A 17,445-nucleotide genomic window follows, 5' to 3' on the forward strand; every position below is an offset into this window, starting at 1 on the left:
TGAGACAATACCATAGAGACTTTTAAAAAGTCACAGACAGTTGCAAAACTATAACCAGAATGTCCAGTCGGAGATAATAACTAAAACTCCAAACTCAACTTGGCTTTAAAGTTCTCCCAATTCCTCAGCCCTGCTGTAGGGCTAAATGGCTAAAGGGGTCTTGATCTTTCAGCTTTTTCAACAGCTTTCCCATTTGAAAGATCTGTTTTTAGATTCTTCCAGAGTCAAAGATAGGAGGGAGTCTGGGAAGGAAGGAGGCAAGGTTAGGGATGAGACGTGAGTCCCATGGTCAGTCATCTGACCTCTCATGCCCTGGCCAGGCAGACGATTGGAGCACTCACTGCTGCTCTGCATCGGGGTTCCCTGGGCCCTGCTCCTCCTCCTCAACCCTTGGATTTGCATCTCTATTCCTGATTAGTCTTCCTGGTTTCTTCCTCAACTCCTAGACATCCTCTAGGGCCCTGGTGTGTCCTCTCTCATCCGGGGTCTTCTTGCTTCTTCAAGAAGACCTATTGGTCAGGACCCAGGACAAACCTAGAGCTAACTTTCCCTCCCATAGGCCTTGGGTGGTCCATGAGGAACACATCTTTGCCCTGACAGTGCCAAGCCCACGGGGCAGCAGGCTTTCCTGCCTCAGCCCCTAAGGTATTCAGCATCCCTTAACTTTGCATTTCTTCAGCAGCATCCAGCTCTGGTTTTGTGTCCCTCCCCGCCAAAAGCAAGAACACTCTCACAGTTCTCTGAGATTCCTTGCAAAACTCTTTCCTAGACTTGAATTAGAAAGTTGCACTCACCCCAGTTGTATGGTGAGGAGTTGCAGGGTTACAGCCTGGGCCTCCACCTTTCCTATGGAAATCTCCAGAAGCAAATGTGTCTTGCTCTCACTTAGGTGTCTCCTAGGAATTACATGGATACCTCCGTCAAAACAGATGCAGGAGAGTGTTCTGGCAACATCCACCAACACTGGCCCTGAGTGATATTGTCTGTTATTGGATTTCCATGACAGAACACCCAAAGCATTCTTAAGCATCTTCATGAAATTTTCTCCATCTAAGGTGTTTGTTCTCAGCAATATGATTCTCATTAGTGACTTGTGTGCAAATTAGAAGGAAATCGTTTCCAAAGATCCCAGACATGAAGATCCCAGACACTGACAGCTCATGCTTATTGGTGAGTACATTAGCTACCACAGTTAACTGATTGGATCTTCTCATTTCTCTCCTCTCAAAGGCTATTACTCATGGAGGAACCCCGGCAAAGGCTCCTGGTTTGTGCAGGCGCTCTGCTCCATCCTGGATGAGCATGGCAAAGACCTGGAGATCATGCAGATCCTCACCAGGGTGAATGACAGGGTAGCCAGGCACTTTGAGTCCCAGTCTGAGGACCCCCGCTTCAATGAGAAAAAGCAGATCCCCTGCGTGGTCTCCATGCTCACCAAAGAACTCTACTTCTCCAAGTAGCCATTTCTTCTAGCTGAGAAGCTACGAATCATTCATTGATGAGTCAGGTTATTATTGTTATTATTTTGAAGCTCTTGAAATATCCAGAAATGTTATGAGATTTTTAATTTCAGGAAAATTTATTGATTCAACAGGGAAGAAACTTTCTGGTGCTGTCTTATGTTCTCTGAATTTTCAGAGACTTTTTTTTACAATGTTCTTCATTCAATGACTTTGTAATTTCCACTTAAGATTAATTTTGTTGGTATTTCTCTTACCTTGTTATTGCACTTAGTACATGCAACAAAAATGACCTCTTGGCTGTGTCCACTGTAATTGATGGTGACATTGGTAGAGAGTCAGGGTCATGTTTGCAGTTCACAAAAAGAATTCCAGTTTTTGTCAGAAAAAAAGCTGAGGGGATACTCATTGGCCTATATTGCAGAAAGTGGGCATTGTGTGGTTTGAGTGGATTTTTATTGGCTTAACGCAGATTCTCATGCAGACATTCCCAGGTAAGTGAGACGAGGAAAATAATTAATGGTTCTAGTATGTGTCAGTTAGGATCCAGTCCAGAAAATAGAAGCCATTCTAGGTGTTTCAACAGAGGGAATTTAATACAGGAAATGCATCTACATCAATGATAGAAGAAAAACCAAACAGCAAAAAGCTGTTACTACACTTGGGATTGTGAGGATAATGGGGGATGTGTGGTTTCCGGAGTCCAGAAACCAGATCAGTCACAGGAACTGGCGCCATGATGGAACTGCCTACTGAGAGCTGGATCTACCAAGGGACTCTGGGAAATGGAGTCATGGCAAGGCAAAACCACCACCTGAGACGGAGACAAGGACAGAGCTGAGTCGGATACCCAGAAGTGCCCTGGCCTCCCCTCTCTGTCTTCCACCAGCACCTTACCATTCCACCTCAACTGGAAGCCAGCTGGTGGCCGACCTGGGAAGGGTGACTTCCCCCAACACAGAGAAGAACAAGGGATCATGAGGGAGGAGAAACGAGTGTCGGCCTGGTCCATAATGTGAACATAAGTAATCATATTCCCTGGTGTTCAGCAGTTCATCCATTCAATCATTTATTCTTTGAGCTGTTGGATAATCTACATATGTACAAAATAATTCGTTTCTGCTTTATGTGCAAAATAATTTGTTTTAGTATGAAAATACACCTGGAACTTTTTAGATTATTTCAGACCTTACTTTGAGTAAATGTTTTTTTGTTATCTCTAATTCTGTAAGTGAGGAACTTTATAGCAAATATTTTTAGCACTTTGTGTTCAAGGTGCTATTCTCTTTTGAGCTCTTTATACATTACTTTCTTTATTCTCTCTACCTAATAACTGGTTAACAAATGTTCATATTTATTGATTAAAATGTGGTTTCTTAATTCTTAACTGGCGCGGTTTGCTTTCCTTTTGAAGTGATTAATGGCAGTGGGAAAATGTTAAGACAAGATTAAGAGTTGAGCCTCCTTCTGGGCACAGTATCACACCCGCCCTGATCCCAGAAGCTCAGGAGGCTGAGGCAAGAGGATGATGAGTTCAGAGCCAGCCTCAGTAACTTAGCAAGGTCCTGAACAACTGAGCCAGATCCTGTGTCAAAATAAAAATATGAAAGAGGCTGGGGATGTTGCTCAGTGGCCAAGTGCCCCTGGGTTCAATCCCTGCTACAAAAAAAAAAAAAAAAAAAAGAATTGAGTCTCCTGACTTGATCTCAACACAAAATATAATATATAATTTTATTTTGAAGCTGGAACACTAATAAAGTAAGTATAGTCATCTTTGTAAAGCTGTTTGGGACCAGCTGCCGTCATTAATTTGGCCAGAAAAAGAAAATCAGATGGGGTAAAAGTATCTTCTTTCAAATAAGAAAACTAGTTTCAGGGACAGTTTATTGGACTTCTTCCTGGTCTTCTGCCATCTAAAATATACCAAATGTTCAAAATTTAAGTGGAGATCATAAATCAAGAATCAACAAGCATCAATTCTACCATGCCCAGAATTCACAGGCTGTTCTTTGCAAAATAGGCTGTCTTTTAAAGGCCCCTTATTAGAAATAGATGATAGATGTGCTTAAATACATTGCAATTCGAAGTACAAACCAGAGCACTCTAGTTTGCTTTGTTAGCTTCATTGGAAGGGAAAAAAAATGATCCCAAGTGTTAGAATTAATTTTTTTAAGTTATCCAAGCAGTTATGGGTAATAAAGAGTGAATATTACAAGTTCAGCATCAAGATTTCTATGAAATTTGGATTAGGCATGATCAGCCAGTAAAGCTGATGCAAATACCAAAAGCTGAAAATCTCTGAAATATGGATTGCTTCTAGTCCCAAGTATTTTGGATAAGGGGGTACAATTTCTTATATCCATTAGACTAGAAGTATAAATCACGGTTAAGAAAGCATCTTCAAGCCAGATGTGGTAGCACATGCCAATGTAGCACACCCCAGCAGCTCCGGAGGCTCAGACAGGAGGATCACAAGTTCAAAGCCAGCCTCAGTAACTTAGTGAGGACCTAAACAAGTTAGCGAGATCCTCTTTTGAAATAAGAACTAAAAAAAGGACTGGGGATGTAGCTCAGTGGTTAAGCGCCCTTGGGTTCAATTCCTGATACCAAAAAAAAAGCATCTTCAGAGACTGGAGGGTGTGACTCAGTGGTAGAGTATTTGCCTAACTCTAACTCGTTTGAGGCCCTAGTTTTGATCCCCAGTACTGGCAAAAATAAATAAATAAATGGATACATCTTCATCTTTATATCCTTGTGTTCTTATGGCTAGAGACATGTTCATCAAGATTGAAATCTTATTTCAACCATGTATACATGATGTTTTCCATATTTTATTGGTGTATTATAATTATACACAAGTGAGATTTGTTGTTACATATTTATGCACATACATGATATAACAATTTTGCGGGGCGGGGGGCACTACTGGGGATGCAACCCAGGGCCTTACATGTGCTAGGCAAGAACTGTACACTGAGCTACACCCTTAGCCCTTCAGCATCAGCAATCTTCATCCAGGCTGGGCCCCTGCTCAGCCACACCTTCCTGTTTCCACTTTCTGAGCATTTCATAGCCAGCTGTGCCCTAGGCAGAACTCAGTCCAGATGAGCGTGCCTTCCCAGATCTCATTGTTATGAAGAGTCCAAGATCCCCCTGGCAGGAATATGGGACAGTGCCCTCCCTCATCACATGAAGAAGATATGTGTCATCCTTAGGCACAGGGAGCTCCATCTGGGTTTCAATTTCTTTTTTTTTTTTTTTTATCCAGGTGCCACTAACCTACTTAAAGTGTTAGCTATTGATACATTGTCCCTAGTTTTTTAATACTTTGTCCCTAGTTTTTTTCCTGAGCAGATTTCCATAAACCATTGTAAGCCCATTAAGATTATGAATTGCTCAAAATAGATCTCAAAATGAAAGTGCTGGGACCATTGTATACACAATTTAAAACCTTGAAGCAACTAAGTCCTCTCTGTGAGAAAGAAAATTAACTTCACTGAAGAGTCACAGATGCTGATTGACAAATCTTTTATTTTGTCCAGTCTTAACGGTGCATTAGCAGCTTCTCTGGTCACCAAGAGTTGCTTTTGACTTCTTGGGAGCACACCCTTCCCTCCATCTTTCCATCTTTCAGGCCCTTTTTCAGGAAACATCTGGCTAGGTAAGACTCTGTGGCAATCACTAGTTTATAGCAATTCTTTTATGCTCTTCAGTGTTACTATGGTGCCTGGTGTCTGCAGGGAATTGGTTCCAGGAACCGTTCACGACCTTCATATAAAATGACAACATGCCAGGCGCAGTGGTGCACACCTGTAATCCCAGCTCGGGAGGCTGAGACAGGAGGATCATGAGTTCAAAGCCAGCCTCAGCAATGGTGAGGCACTAAACAACTCAGTGAGACCCTGTCTCTAAGTAAAATACAAAATAGGGCTGGGTATATGGTTCAGTGGTGCAGTGCTCATGAGTTCAATACCCAGTACCCCCCCCCCAAAAAAAAATGGCATCATATTTGCATATAACCTACGTATATCCTCTGGGATGAATTATCTCTAGATTACTTATAATATCCAATACAATAAAAATGTGAATGTAAATAGTTGTTCTATATTGTTTAGAAATCGTGACAAGAAAAAAAGTCTACATGCTCAATACAGATGCAATTTTTTTTAAAAAAAATTGTTATTATTTTAGATGTAGCTGGACACATACCTTAATTTTATCTATTTAATTTTGTGTGGTGCTGAGAATGGAACCCAGGGCCTCACACATTCTAGGCAAGCACTCCACCACTGAGCCACATCTGCAGCCCCAAGATGCATTTTTTTTTTTCAAATATTTTCAATCCTTGGTTGGTTGAATGTGCAAATTCCAAATCCATGGATAAGGACAGCTGACTGTGATGGACCAGGGACAAGTAGCAATTTCCCAGGGATTTCCAGAGATACTCCCTAGGTTGCCTCAGATCTTCTGAACAAGAATCTGCACTTTAATCAGTTCTTCAGAGGATCTATTTGCTCATTGGACTTTTAAAACCTCCGTTTTCGGGGCGTGGATCACATCTTACGTGTTCCATAAAATGGAGAGAGCAAAACTCTCTTGTGAAACTGCATGATAACTCTTATTTCAGTTCGTTTTCTGTTACTACAACTGAATATATCATGGACTGGGTAATTTATTTAGAAAAAAAAAAAGAAGAGTAATTTAACTCACAGTATGGAGGCTTGGAAGTCCAAGAAAATGGTGCCAACATCTGATTATCATCTGGGGAGGGCCTTCTTGCTGCATCATATCATGGTGGAGGGCACACGTGGTGAGTCTAAGCAAGTGTGCTAGCTCAGGTCTCTCATACTAGCCACTAATACCACCATGGGGCCCCACCCTCATGATTCATGTAACCCTAATTGCTTCCCTGAGGCTGTACCTCCAAATACCATCAACGTGTGAATTGGGATTAAGTTAACACCACATGAACTCTGGGGATATGTCCAACCCATAACATACCCTTAAGGAACATGGCAAGCTTTTCACTTTCTCTATCTCCATTTTAAAATAAGCCTTTGCTGAGTGATATAATAGGGTTGTTTATGTGTTCTTGAGGTGGCTGTGAATGTGAATTGCAGACTTTAAAATGTCTTCATAAATAGATGGGAGCCTGCATTTGGGAGTTTTCATTGGCAGCCAGAGCTGTTGTGCCCTGGAGCCTCAGGACTTGTCCCCTCCCACCTGCCCTTGGAGCCCACTGGGAGAATTATTACCTCTCCTTACCAGGATGCCCTCAGGCCATCGATCACATTGGGTTTTATTTTGGATCAGACAGCTAGAAATTCTTTTGGATTCATAAATCATTAACACAAACACACCAAGGACATATTTGGAAAGCCGCCGCAGCTACCACGGCAGGACTGACATGGACGTGGAAACTCCATTAGCTTGTAGGTTCATGCATGAAGAGCCCTCTAAAAGTACACGAACAACCTTGGAAAACCCAACAGCCAAACTGAGTTGACTTTGGCATTCGTTTTGTTTATCTGACACTATAAATATTTATGGCACTATTGTTTTCCTAACAAATTTGTTTTAATCATTGAAAGCCAAACTATGTCAAGGGATTTGAATCTGGAAGCGTCATGGCTGCAGATACGCAAGGCTGAACACTTCTTAAGCTTTGCTGGTCCAACCCAAGCAAATACCACAGGATTCAGGAAGGATTTGGGAAACAGAGGGACATGTCAAGGACCAAATAGATTTGGTCTGCGCTGCTTGTTTCAGCTTTGATTATCTGAGACATAATCTCAATCAACAAAGCATCCAACTTTATAGCAGAGGTGATTTTAACCCTCCGTGTTTGAAAATGAGGCTCTGTGTTTGACCCAAGTTCTGATTCTGGCTGTGCCATTTGACCACTTAATACCCCATGTCACCTTAGGCAGCCCTTCCTTCAGTTTCTTAGTAACGTGAAGGTTAAATGAGAGGTGGAGAGCTCAGCGCACTGCCTGCTCAGAGTGACAGGTGAATGATAGATCTCAAAGATGCTGATGCTATGAAGATGGTGACGGTGATATGGTGATGTCACAGCTCCTGGAGAGGCAAGAATGGGTGATGGTCCCCTAGGCCCTCTACTTGCCCTTTCTGCCTCCAGGACTCCTTGATCATGCTGTCTAGCATGTGCTTTCACACCGAGGTCTCCCAGAGATGCAGGGATGGCGCCAGATTGAATTACAGTGAATGTTACTAAGTCCTAATATTTGCCAAATGGCATGTTAGAGATAGGACTGGAAAAGATACCCAAAAGACGGATGTTCGCCCTAAAGGGGGTGAACCAATCACTCCAGTAAGAGCAGCTGGGACAGAGTGGTATGTACCTGACTCTGGAATACTTGCTCTCCTGCCTAGGGACCCGGAGACAGGTTGCCAGAAGGAGTACCATTTTTCATTATTCCAACCTCTTGACCAGGCTGAGGGGAAGACAGTGGAGAGGAAGCTATGGCTGGCAGGTAGAAGTTAGTTCCTTTATGATTCTCAAGTTTTAGATGCTTGAGAATCCCTGGAGGAGCGGTTTATGAGGCAGATTCCTACCCCACCCCCATCCCCATTGCAATCCAGTAGGTCTGGGGTAGAAACCAGGAATCAGAGATTCCAACGAAGGTGGTCCCAGCACAATGAACAGATACCAAACGTCTCCCTTGTAAATCTGCACAAATGACAGCAAAGCCTAAATTAAGCAGCTGGCAAGGTCACCAAAGGTACTGGCTGTTTGCAGACCTGCAGACCCATCGCAACCCCACATCAAATAGCAAAGGATTCAGGGCCAAAGTGTGCTCAGAACTGGAGCACTCCTACCCAGGAGTTTCCAGAGTCTGCATGGGATCTTCAAGCCCAGGACATTTTGTTAAGAAAGGCCCAGTTGGGCCCAGGTGCGCCGGCTTCTCCAGCTGGTGTCAGCAGGTGTACCTCCTCGCTTCCTCTCAAGTAGATCACTTAGCCATTCATTTAGCAGGTTACTCATCCCCACAATGCAAAATGTTCCCTTTAAAATTACTGACATTGTTCAGTAGGGAAAGGAACAGATAATTCCCAAGCGAACGTTTTAACATTAGGGTATAAGACCAAACTCTTAAAAGCTTAGGAAAATCAGCTTTTGCAAATTATTTTTTCCGAAGCTTTCAGCTTTAAGTGCTAACAGTTTAGAAGCACTGAAATGAAAGAGACCAATTCTTTTTCTTTTCTGTTGCTAATTAGAATTTTTCTTGGCATTACAAAGCCTGCTTTCCTCTTGAGATATTTGCCAGCATACATTAATTGCACAAATATTTACAGAAGGCTAAAGCACAAACAGCAGCTTATACCAAAAAAGATATGGAACACTTAGGAAATAGCCCCTGTGATACATCTCCATGGCTTGCTAACCAGAATCAGCAAAAACTCTTTGCCCCTTTAGCTGCAGCAAATGTGTTTAAAGAACATCATCCCTGGGTTGATTTAGAGTTTACTGGGCTGGCTGTGGTTGCTGACATCTTTCTTCAAAAGCCTTTCAGTGACACTTCTTCTTCTTTTTTATTTTAGGGTTAAAAATAAGGTTTCCAAGAATATGAATATGGATATGTCTTATGGATTGCTATATTGCCAACATTTTTAATCTCTAAGCCACCCACATGGAATAGAAAAGGTTCATCCAGTGGTTGTTCCAAATCCCAGGAGCTTCAGAAAGTCAAAACTAAATAAGCTGCAAACTTGACTAGCAAAGTCACAAAGGTCTTAGAACTATTGTCTTGTTTCCCCAGTGTACTAGCTAAGACAAAAAGACTCTGGTGTCAGACAGCACCAGGTTCAAATCTCAACTTTGGCCCTTCCACATCGTACAAGCTTAAGGAGTCTCTTAACCTATCTAAACTTCTGCTTTTCCATCTTCAAATAGAGATAGTCCAATGCAGGTACCCCCTCCAAAAAATGGTACCTACCTCCAAGGGTCTTGTAAAGAATGCATGAGATAATGAACACAAAGCACTGAACACGATGCCTACACACAGAACATATCCAGTAAACCTGGGATTGTGTTTTTAAACCAGCCTGATCTCATAGAAATCAGGCCACAGAAAGAGATTAGGAAAGTGGGAAAGGAGATGCAATTGGATTCTTCTTTTTTTAATAATGTTATTATATTTTGTATACCTTTATTTTATTTATTTTTATGTGGTGCCGAGGATCGAACCCAGTTCCTCATGCATGCTTAGGCAAGCGCTCTCTACCACTGAGCAGCCCCCTGCAATTGGATTCTAAAATGCAGAGGAGGCTCTCTCTGAGCAAAGTGATTACCCATGCAAAGGAGAGGAAGGATGCAGCCCAGAGCAGAGGCAAAGCCCCTGGGTACTATAGGAAGGTCAGAGAATGGCAGAAACTCGCCCGAGCTACAGAAGAGGAACCGGCACTGAGGACCAGAGTCCCCAGATAAAATACAAGATGCCAGTGTGAGAGTTGTCAGAATCGTAATGGAGTCACTTGTGCCAACCCCAACAAAACATAAACAAATAAGGCCAGGAAGTCTGAAGGAGGGAATTTCATGCATAATGTCATCTCATGTCTGATAACAAGAACTGTCGCACCAGAACCACAACTTTGCACAAAGCGCACTACAACGGAACAGCAGCAAAATACTCCTGTGAGGACATCTGCCCAGCAACTGCCAGTGCAGCCTTGGACTGATGCCATCCTTGTTACTGATGCTTGTCGTCAAGGTGGGCTATTTAAAAAATACTTATGTAACCCTCTCTATTTTAGAAACTCTTGCCTCCCCTTGTTACAGATAAAGCTTCGTCCCGGGGTTTCATAAACTGACTTCCAGACCACTCACGTATAATCGAAATCAAGCCTTTATTGAAGCATACCAGTGGTGGCTGACCAGAACATAAAGCTGTTCTCCTGATCAGCCCCGAACAATTGCAAGGGCACTCCTTATAAATCTGAAAACCACAAAAGGGACATTTGCGGGTCCAGCCAATGCAAGCAAGCCAGGTTACAGAGCGGGACAGTGCAGTCAAGCGGCGGGAAGCCTAACCAATCACAGTTAGCCCAGTCACCCCAGTTACAGAAACAATGCCCCATTAGGTAGTTCCGTGTTCTTAAAGGTTTCTACAGCAAAAGGAAAAGAACATCTTGCCGCAATCATGACCCTTCTCCTTGGCATGGTTGTTTTACAGGATGAAGTCATAAAACAAAATGGAGTCACATTTGCTTTTATTATCACACCCTTGCCTCCCTAAATAAGCACAGAGTGTTATTTATCATAGCACGCATATTCCCATCGCAGTGTTCATTTCCAAATAATTCCATTATCTTTGGAGAAGCTCTTTCTGTTGTTACTTAAATTGACACTGACTAAATTTGAATATCAGATAAAACAATTGCTCAATATAAATATATCCCAAATAGGACATGGAACATACAAGAAATTACTCATGGTTTCTCTGAAATTTCAATTTAATTGCACCTCTTGTTTTGGTTGGATAATTTTGGTTGAGTTTGTTTGTTTGTGGGACAAAAATCTGGCAGCCAGGTTGTGCTAACTGTGCAGACCATCACTCCAGCACCCTGGCTTCATCTTGGCCCTGAGGGCCCACCTCACAAAGATGTTGGGAAGAGTCAGAGAAATAACACGTAGAAAAGACTTTGACATCGCCACAGAACTCTCAAATCACATGAGGAGACCTCTCCTTTGGTGGGTGTTGTTACAAAAACTCAGTCATCAAGCAGAACTCAAATCCTCATGAGTTCCAGGAGATGTATGAAAATTTCAAAGAGGACTTTGGAGTATCTAGCAGAGGGACTAGATGTGGCAGTTCTGTACCTCGGACACCTTAGAGTCACCGGAGAGCTTTTCCAGTGCCAATACGCAGGCAGCATCCCAGTCCACCCAAGTCAGGGTCTGTAAAGCTGGAACCCAGGAATCAGTGTTGCAAAACTCCTCCATTCATTTCCATTTGCAGCCAAGCTCAACAACCAAAGGCCCAAGGCCTGGAACAGGGGGAGATGGACAGTTGAGAAACTGTGGAGCCAGAGGAGGGCCCTGGGGGAAAGCTATGCCCTTTGGTAAGACTGGTTCAAAGAAGGGGATGAGGAAAGAAAAGAAAAGAAAAAGAAATACCAGGAGGGAATTTATTTAAAAAAGTATATTCAATCAACTTAAAAAAAAAAAAAAACTTCTTACAACTTTTACATTTTAAGATAACATTAGTAACCAAGGGCAAAACAGCATGGACAGCTAAAGCACTAAGAGATCTGGATGTAAGCTAGAAATAGTGGGTTAGGTTAAGAATACCAGGTAAGAATTTGCTGTAATTAACCAGCCAGCATCTAATAGCCAGGTATCACAAGGGGAACAATGGTCCCTCTCATCTAAGAATGCAAAAAGATCCATTTGTGATTGAAAAGGTCTGTGTTGGAGATTTGTGCTTGCAAATCACAGTTGGTTCACAATTTCTCTTCTATTGGCAGGGCTTGTGGGAGCTGACGACCAATTTCTTTTTCAGGCATAAATATATAGATGTGGGTGGTGATGTAAAAATGCACAGCTCCGTGTTCTCAGGAAACCACAGCTCTGCGGAAAGCCACCTCTTGTCCTTCACTATCCATGATACCTAAAAGGAAATAACCATATAAATTATACATATGTTTCTTTTCGACAACAAATATTTATTGAGTTAGTGACAAGTGCTGTTCCTGGCCTTGGGGAGAGGGCGGGTTACCAAGTAGTCCTAGTCCTCCTAGAATTTATGTTTTAGTCAAGAAAGCAGTTAATAGCATTTCCTGTAGTGAGAAGTCTTGAGAAGAAAGATAAAAGTAGGACTTGAGGCTCACAAACAGTGAGGTGAGAAGGAGACGGGCTGTTGGAATGGCCGAGAAAGGCCTCTCTGGGGAGAGTAACTTCTGAGCAGAAATCTGGGTGGAATGAGGGAGGCTGTGGGGACATGTGCAGAGAGTTCTAGGAAGAGCAAGCAGCCAAGTGCAAAGGCCCTGAAGCAGGTACCCAGCCGGACCTATATGAGAAGCATCAAGCACACCAGTGCGGTAGTCAGCCCAGAAACAAAGGTGAAAGGTAGGCAGGACCAGATCATGATGGGCTCTCAACCATGCTGAGCACGTGGATTTCATTCGGCCAAAATGTAAAACCACTGGGAAATTTGCTCAGGGAAGTGATGGACCTGTCACACTTTGCAAAAGACACTCTGAAGAATGTGTTAAGGAGAAAAAGAAAAATGGAGAACAAAGTAGAAGGCTACTGTGGTAGCAGCCCAGGTGAGAGATGATGGTGGGTTGGAGGAGACCTCCATGCTCAATAAGGGGAGGGGAGTCAGATCTGGGCTTGTTTTTGTTTTGTTTTGTTTTTTCTGGCCACTTTGTTAAAAAGTATGATTGACATATAAAGTACTGCACAGATTTAGTATATACCACTCAATGAGTGTGAAGATAAGTCTATACCTGTAAAACCATCACCGCCATCAAGAATTTGGGCCTTATTTTGAAGGTAGAGCCTGCCAGATTTGCAGTCAGAAAAGACTAGAAATTCAGGCTGAGTCCTGGGTTGATGGTCTAGGCAGGTGGATGAAATGGTTGTTTCCTGCAATTGGCAATAGTTTTGGTGGGAAGAGGTAAAACTGTGAAAAATCAAGATCTTATGAAAGTTGTTTGAGATGCCCACTAGATACACAGAAGAGGCTCTTCCACTGGCCCATGTAAACTTCACTTTTTTTGGAAGAAATTTACTTTCTAACACACTACAACAAATTTAGCACCTGAAAACATTGCAAATGAACTCTCTTCCCGTTATGGAAGTCATCAATTTAAGATCAAGGTGTCTGCAGGGCTATAGACCCTAGAGAAGAATCCATTTCCTTGCCTTTTCCAGTTTCTAGAAGCTGCCCACATTCCTGGCCCTTTCCTGCCTCTTTAGAGACATCACCGTAGCATCTTCTCTCTCCCCTGACCTCCCACCTCTTCCTTATAAGGACTTTGTGATTACATCAGGTCCACTTAATAAGCCAGGTTCATCTTCCCATCTCAAGATACTTAATTTATGTCTGCAAAAGTCCCTTTTGCCATGGCAGGTAACATTCACGAGCTGAAGATTAGGCTGTAGACTTCTTTGGGGGTGGGGCATTATTTAGGCTACAATATGTTCCTATTTCCTTACCCTCAAAATCCTGATTGAATTCAGAATAGTCATATGCCCAGCCAAAAACTCTATTTTGAGGCCTGTTTGCAGGTAACAGTGACAAGGTAACTGCCCATATCCCCCCTGCCAATTGCATCAGTCACTGGCCTCCTCTCAAATGCCAGAGCACACATGGTTTTGTCTGGAGGGTTCCTCTGACCTCCAAAGCCCACTTTAACATGTCCGACAGGATAGTCATGCGTATAAATTAATGATCCCTGATGGCTGGCAGGAGGTAGTATATAAACATCAGAGATCCCTCATCCCGGGATAGACCTAACTCTGAGGCAGGTGTCATATACCAATGCCCAGTTTCCCATGGGATTCAGCTGCTGTTACTCTGGTGGTAGTTTACGTAGCATCAAACCTTGTAGCAGTTAACATGTTAGTTTGTTTTTGTTACTGTGACCAACATACCTGACATAAACAACTTAAAGGGGGAAAAGGGTTTTTGACTCACAGTTTCAGAGATTTCAGCTCATAGACAGCTGACTCCAAGGCAGAAACATCGTGGCACCAAAGTGTGATGGAGGAGAGCTTCTCAGTTCGTGGCAGCCAGGAAGCACAGAGAAAAAAGAGAGAAGGGGGCCAGGGACAGGATATAGTCCTCAAGAACACACCCCAGGGACCTACTTCCTCCAACCAGGCCCCACTGCTATAGTTCCCGCCACCTCCCGTTGTCCTTTCAAATTAATCCATAAGTGGATTAATCCACTAATGAGGTTAGAGCCTTCATGATCCATTCATTTCCTAAAAGCCCCACCTGTCAACATTGGTGCACTAGGAACAGATCCTTCCACACATGAGACTTTGGGGAACATTCCAAATCCAAGCCAAGGTATCTAGCTTTCCTTCCTGGATATAAAACAAGGAAAACAATGTCTTCACTGTGCCCCTAATAAGGCTTATGTGTGAGCAGAGGGAGACCCTATGCAAATGCTTTGTAAATGGTAAGCTGCAGTGTGGGAAGCCGTCCGTGAATTACTTGAAGGTCTTCTCTCTGTATGGTAGCCAGGGAGACTGAGGTTTGGCACTGTGAACTATCCATGGCTCTCCCGCGACAAGATTGCCCAATGCACATGGCCTTTATCTCAGCTCTTCTAGGAAGATCCCTCATAGTAGCTCCGGAGATGGGCGTAACCCATTGGGAACTGGTCAGCCCACCTTTAACCTGTTTTGGTGAAGAACATTCTATGGGAGGCCTTTGATGTTTCCCAATATAAATAAAGTTGGCGTGGGCTCCATTTTGCCAGAGTCTAGGAGCCTGATCTGTCTGGTGGGCTTACCCGTCCGGCCCATTTCTGTGTCCTGTGGTTTTTTTCCATCATTCTAGTTTTCCTAGCTTTTATTTCTCAGCCAGCCCATTCCACCGAGGAGAACCCCATTTCTACTGCCTGTGAGGGACGTGGGCGAGACTGTAGACTCAATTAAGGTGGTGTTATGAGACTTGGAGTTTATCAAACTCCTTAGGTACTTGAAGGTCACCTGGTCACCACCACCAGATTCCCCTAGAGGGAGCAAGGGGACAGGCTTGAGTCTCCCATGAGCTGAAGCAGAGCAGAAGCATGAATTCCTGTCCCATTCTTGGTCTTCTGTGATTGGCTTCATCATGGCATTTACTACTAGATTTCCCCCCCACCCCCGATTATTTTGATCCTCCCAGGACCTTTATTTATGCATGTAGGATAACAAAAGAATGATGGGCATCCCCAAAAGAATGACTCATTCACCATGTAAAAAATACTTTGAAGAGTCTTCACACTCCGAGGGGAGCCCAGCCCCATTCATTAGAGGTGAGCTTGGTTATGAATTACAGACACAATGCCTTGCTTATAAAGTGTCACCACATGCCGAGAACTATTCTAAGCTCTTTCCAAATATCAGCTCATTCAACCCTCATAGTGAATCAATTAAATAGGTACCATCATCATCCCCATTTTAAAGATGAGGAAACTAAAGCACGGAGAGGTTAAGCGACTTCTCCAAGATCACAGAGCACATCAACAACCCTTGGAAGTCTGACTCCATGCTAGTGGATACTAGGCCATCTTGACTCACCTTCCTTTTGTATCCTTTCTGTGAAGTCCACTTTGCTGCATGTTCAACAGGTTAGAAGTGACAATAAATTAATGCCTCCCTGATGAACAATTTAGTAAAAAATACTTAAATAGCCAAGGAAATTTCAATTACTCATAGTGGGAAAGTCCAGAGGCAGAATGGAATTCAAGCAGTTTGGTGCCAAGTTGGCCAAACCCTCCGGACTGCTGCTCTGTGTCTGTGATTCTTCAGTGTTTCCCTTTCCAGGCGTCATCCTTGTTATCAGGGTAACTTCCCCCATGAAAGCAAAATGTTCTCCTGTCCACAATATGCACTGCCCGAGGAAGAGAGCCTTCAACCAGCATCCTGGGCACAAATCTTGAGATTCCTTCTGCCTCAGAGTCCTTGACCGGGGCCAACAATGCAGTCATGTGTCCACCATCCAAGAGCAAGAGGAGTACCAAGGGTAATTGGGAAGTGGAGGGGTGCGGGGAGGTAAATGGAAACCTCATCTACTCCAGCCCATGAGACCAGCAAAGATGCCATCTCCTCCCTGAGCCTCCCTGGCAACCTGTGCAAGGTTACACCATCGGTCAGTAGCAGAGCAGGCTGAGAGCCCAGGGCAACTGGTCCCAGCCAGGACTCATATATTACAGAAAGTATAAAAGAACACATACCAGCTTCGGAGTTAAACAGATGAGTTTGATTTCTGTCACTCACATATGAGCTGCATGACTTTTTTTTTTTTCAAACGATTTCATCTCTTCACATTTCAGTTTCTTCCTTTTGAAATTAAGGAATGACATTTATCCTGCAAAATTGTTGGGATTAAAAAATATTCTAGGTAGAGTAAAAATGTCCCAGTAAATAGTAGGCATTTTCATGCAATAGAAATTGAAATTGTTCAGTTGTGTTTTTGTTAAGAGGCAACAGAAAACTGAAGAGTAATTCCATGATAGGGAAGCATAATTAGCCAAGTCATGAAATAACTCATCTGCTATTTCAAGTGAGCAGGCAATTGCTGATTTGCAACAGGTATTTGACCACTGCCTTCTTCACAGGTGGATGGAGATAAGAAAAAAAAAAAAAACAATGCTTGCCTTTCATCAATGTGTTTAGATTTCACAAGTTTAATATTCAATGTCTGAGCCAGTTTTTGTTTGTTCCTAGTTCTTATTTTACAGGTTGCATCTACAGTACAAATAGCTTTCCTAGGCACCTGTAGAATATATGAAATTCTTCCCCAAAGAGTTTTGTGATACTATTGGAAAACAAGACCCCTCAAAAAATGGCTGGAACAGGGTGGGATAATGGATGGACATGTGGAAAAGTGGAAAGTCTATTTATCTGTCTAACCTTTTATGAGCATCTTTTCCAAAGGAACACAAGTCTTAAAATCATATTCTTTTGTCTAGGTCTCTGTACTACAATGATGGGCTGTCATAGCTTGGTAGTTCCCAAGTAAGTGGAAATCAGCACAGGCTTTTTAAGAACTACTCAGACCTACAATTACTAATATCTAGTTAAAGACTAGATGTAAAGATATGAGACTATTTTTAGAGTGGCCAAAAGCTGCCCAAAGAAACATTCAGGAAATAATATCATGGGAAATTGTTTCTCCTAAACCAAGCAAAACCAGTCCTGTGCAGGAGGTGAACAATAAATCAAGCATTTCTGCATACCTGAGGTTCAATTAGACAAACAAAGAAATCAATAAGACCTGCTCTCTTCACAGAGTGCAAA

At 42.8% G+C, this 17,445-nt stretch overlaps 1 protein-coding gene across 4 annotated transcripts in view; it reads left to right on the forward strand.

The window, feature by feature from the left end:
* Nucleotides 1–2,847, forward strand: part of Casp7 (caspase 7) — a 32,455-nt gene extending 29,608 nt beyond the window's left edge. For all 4 annotated transcript variants that reach the window (XM_046449919.2, XM_046449918.2, XM_046449920.2 and 1 more), the window contains one exon: nt 1,231–2,847. In XM_046449919.2, the coding sequence (XP_046305875.1) occupies nt 1,231–1,460 (230 nt within the window). In that variant the 3' untranslated portion in view covers nt 1,461–2,847. The remainder of the gene's footprint in view (nt 1–1,230) is intronic.
* Nucleotides 2,848–17,445: the final 14,598 nt, after the last annotated feature.

Source organism: Marmota monax, unplaced genomic scaffold (assembly GCF_021218885.2).
Source record: "Marmota monax isolate L192 unplaced genomic scaffold, Marmota_monax_Labrador192_F-V1.1 WCK01_AAM20220418_F8-fsc00004, whole genome shotgun sequence".
Taxonomy (NCBI): domain Eukaryota; kingdom Metazoa; phylum Chordata; class Mammalia; order Rodentia; family Sciuridae; genus Marmota; species Marmota monax.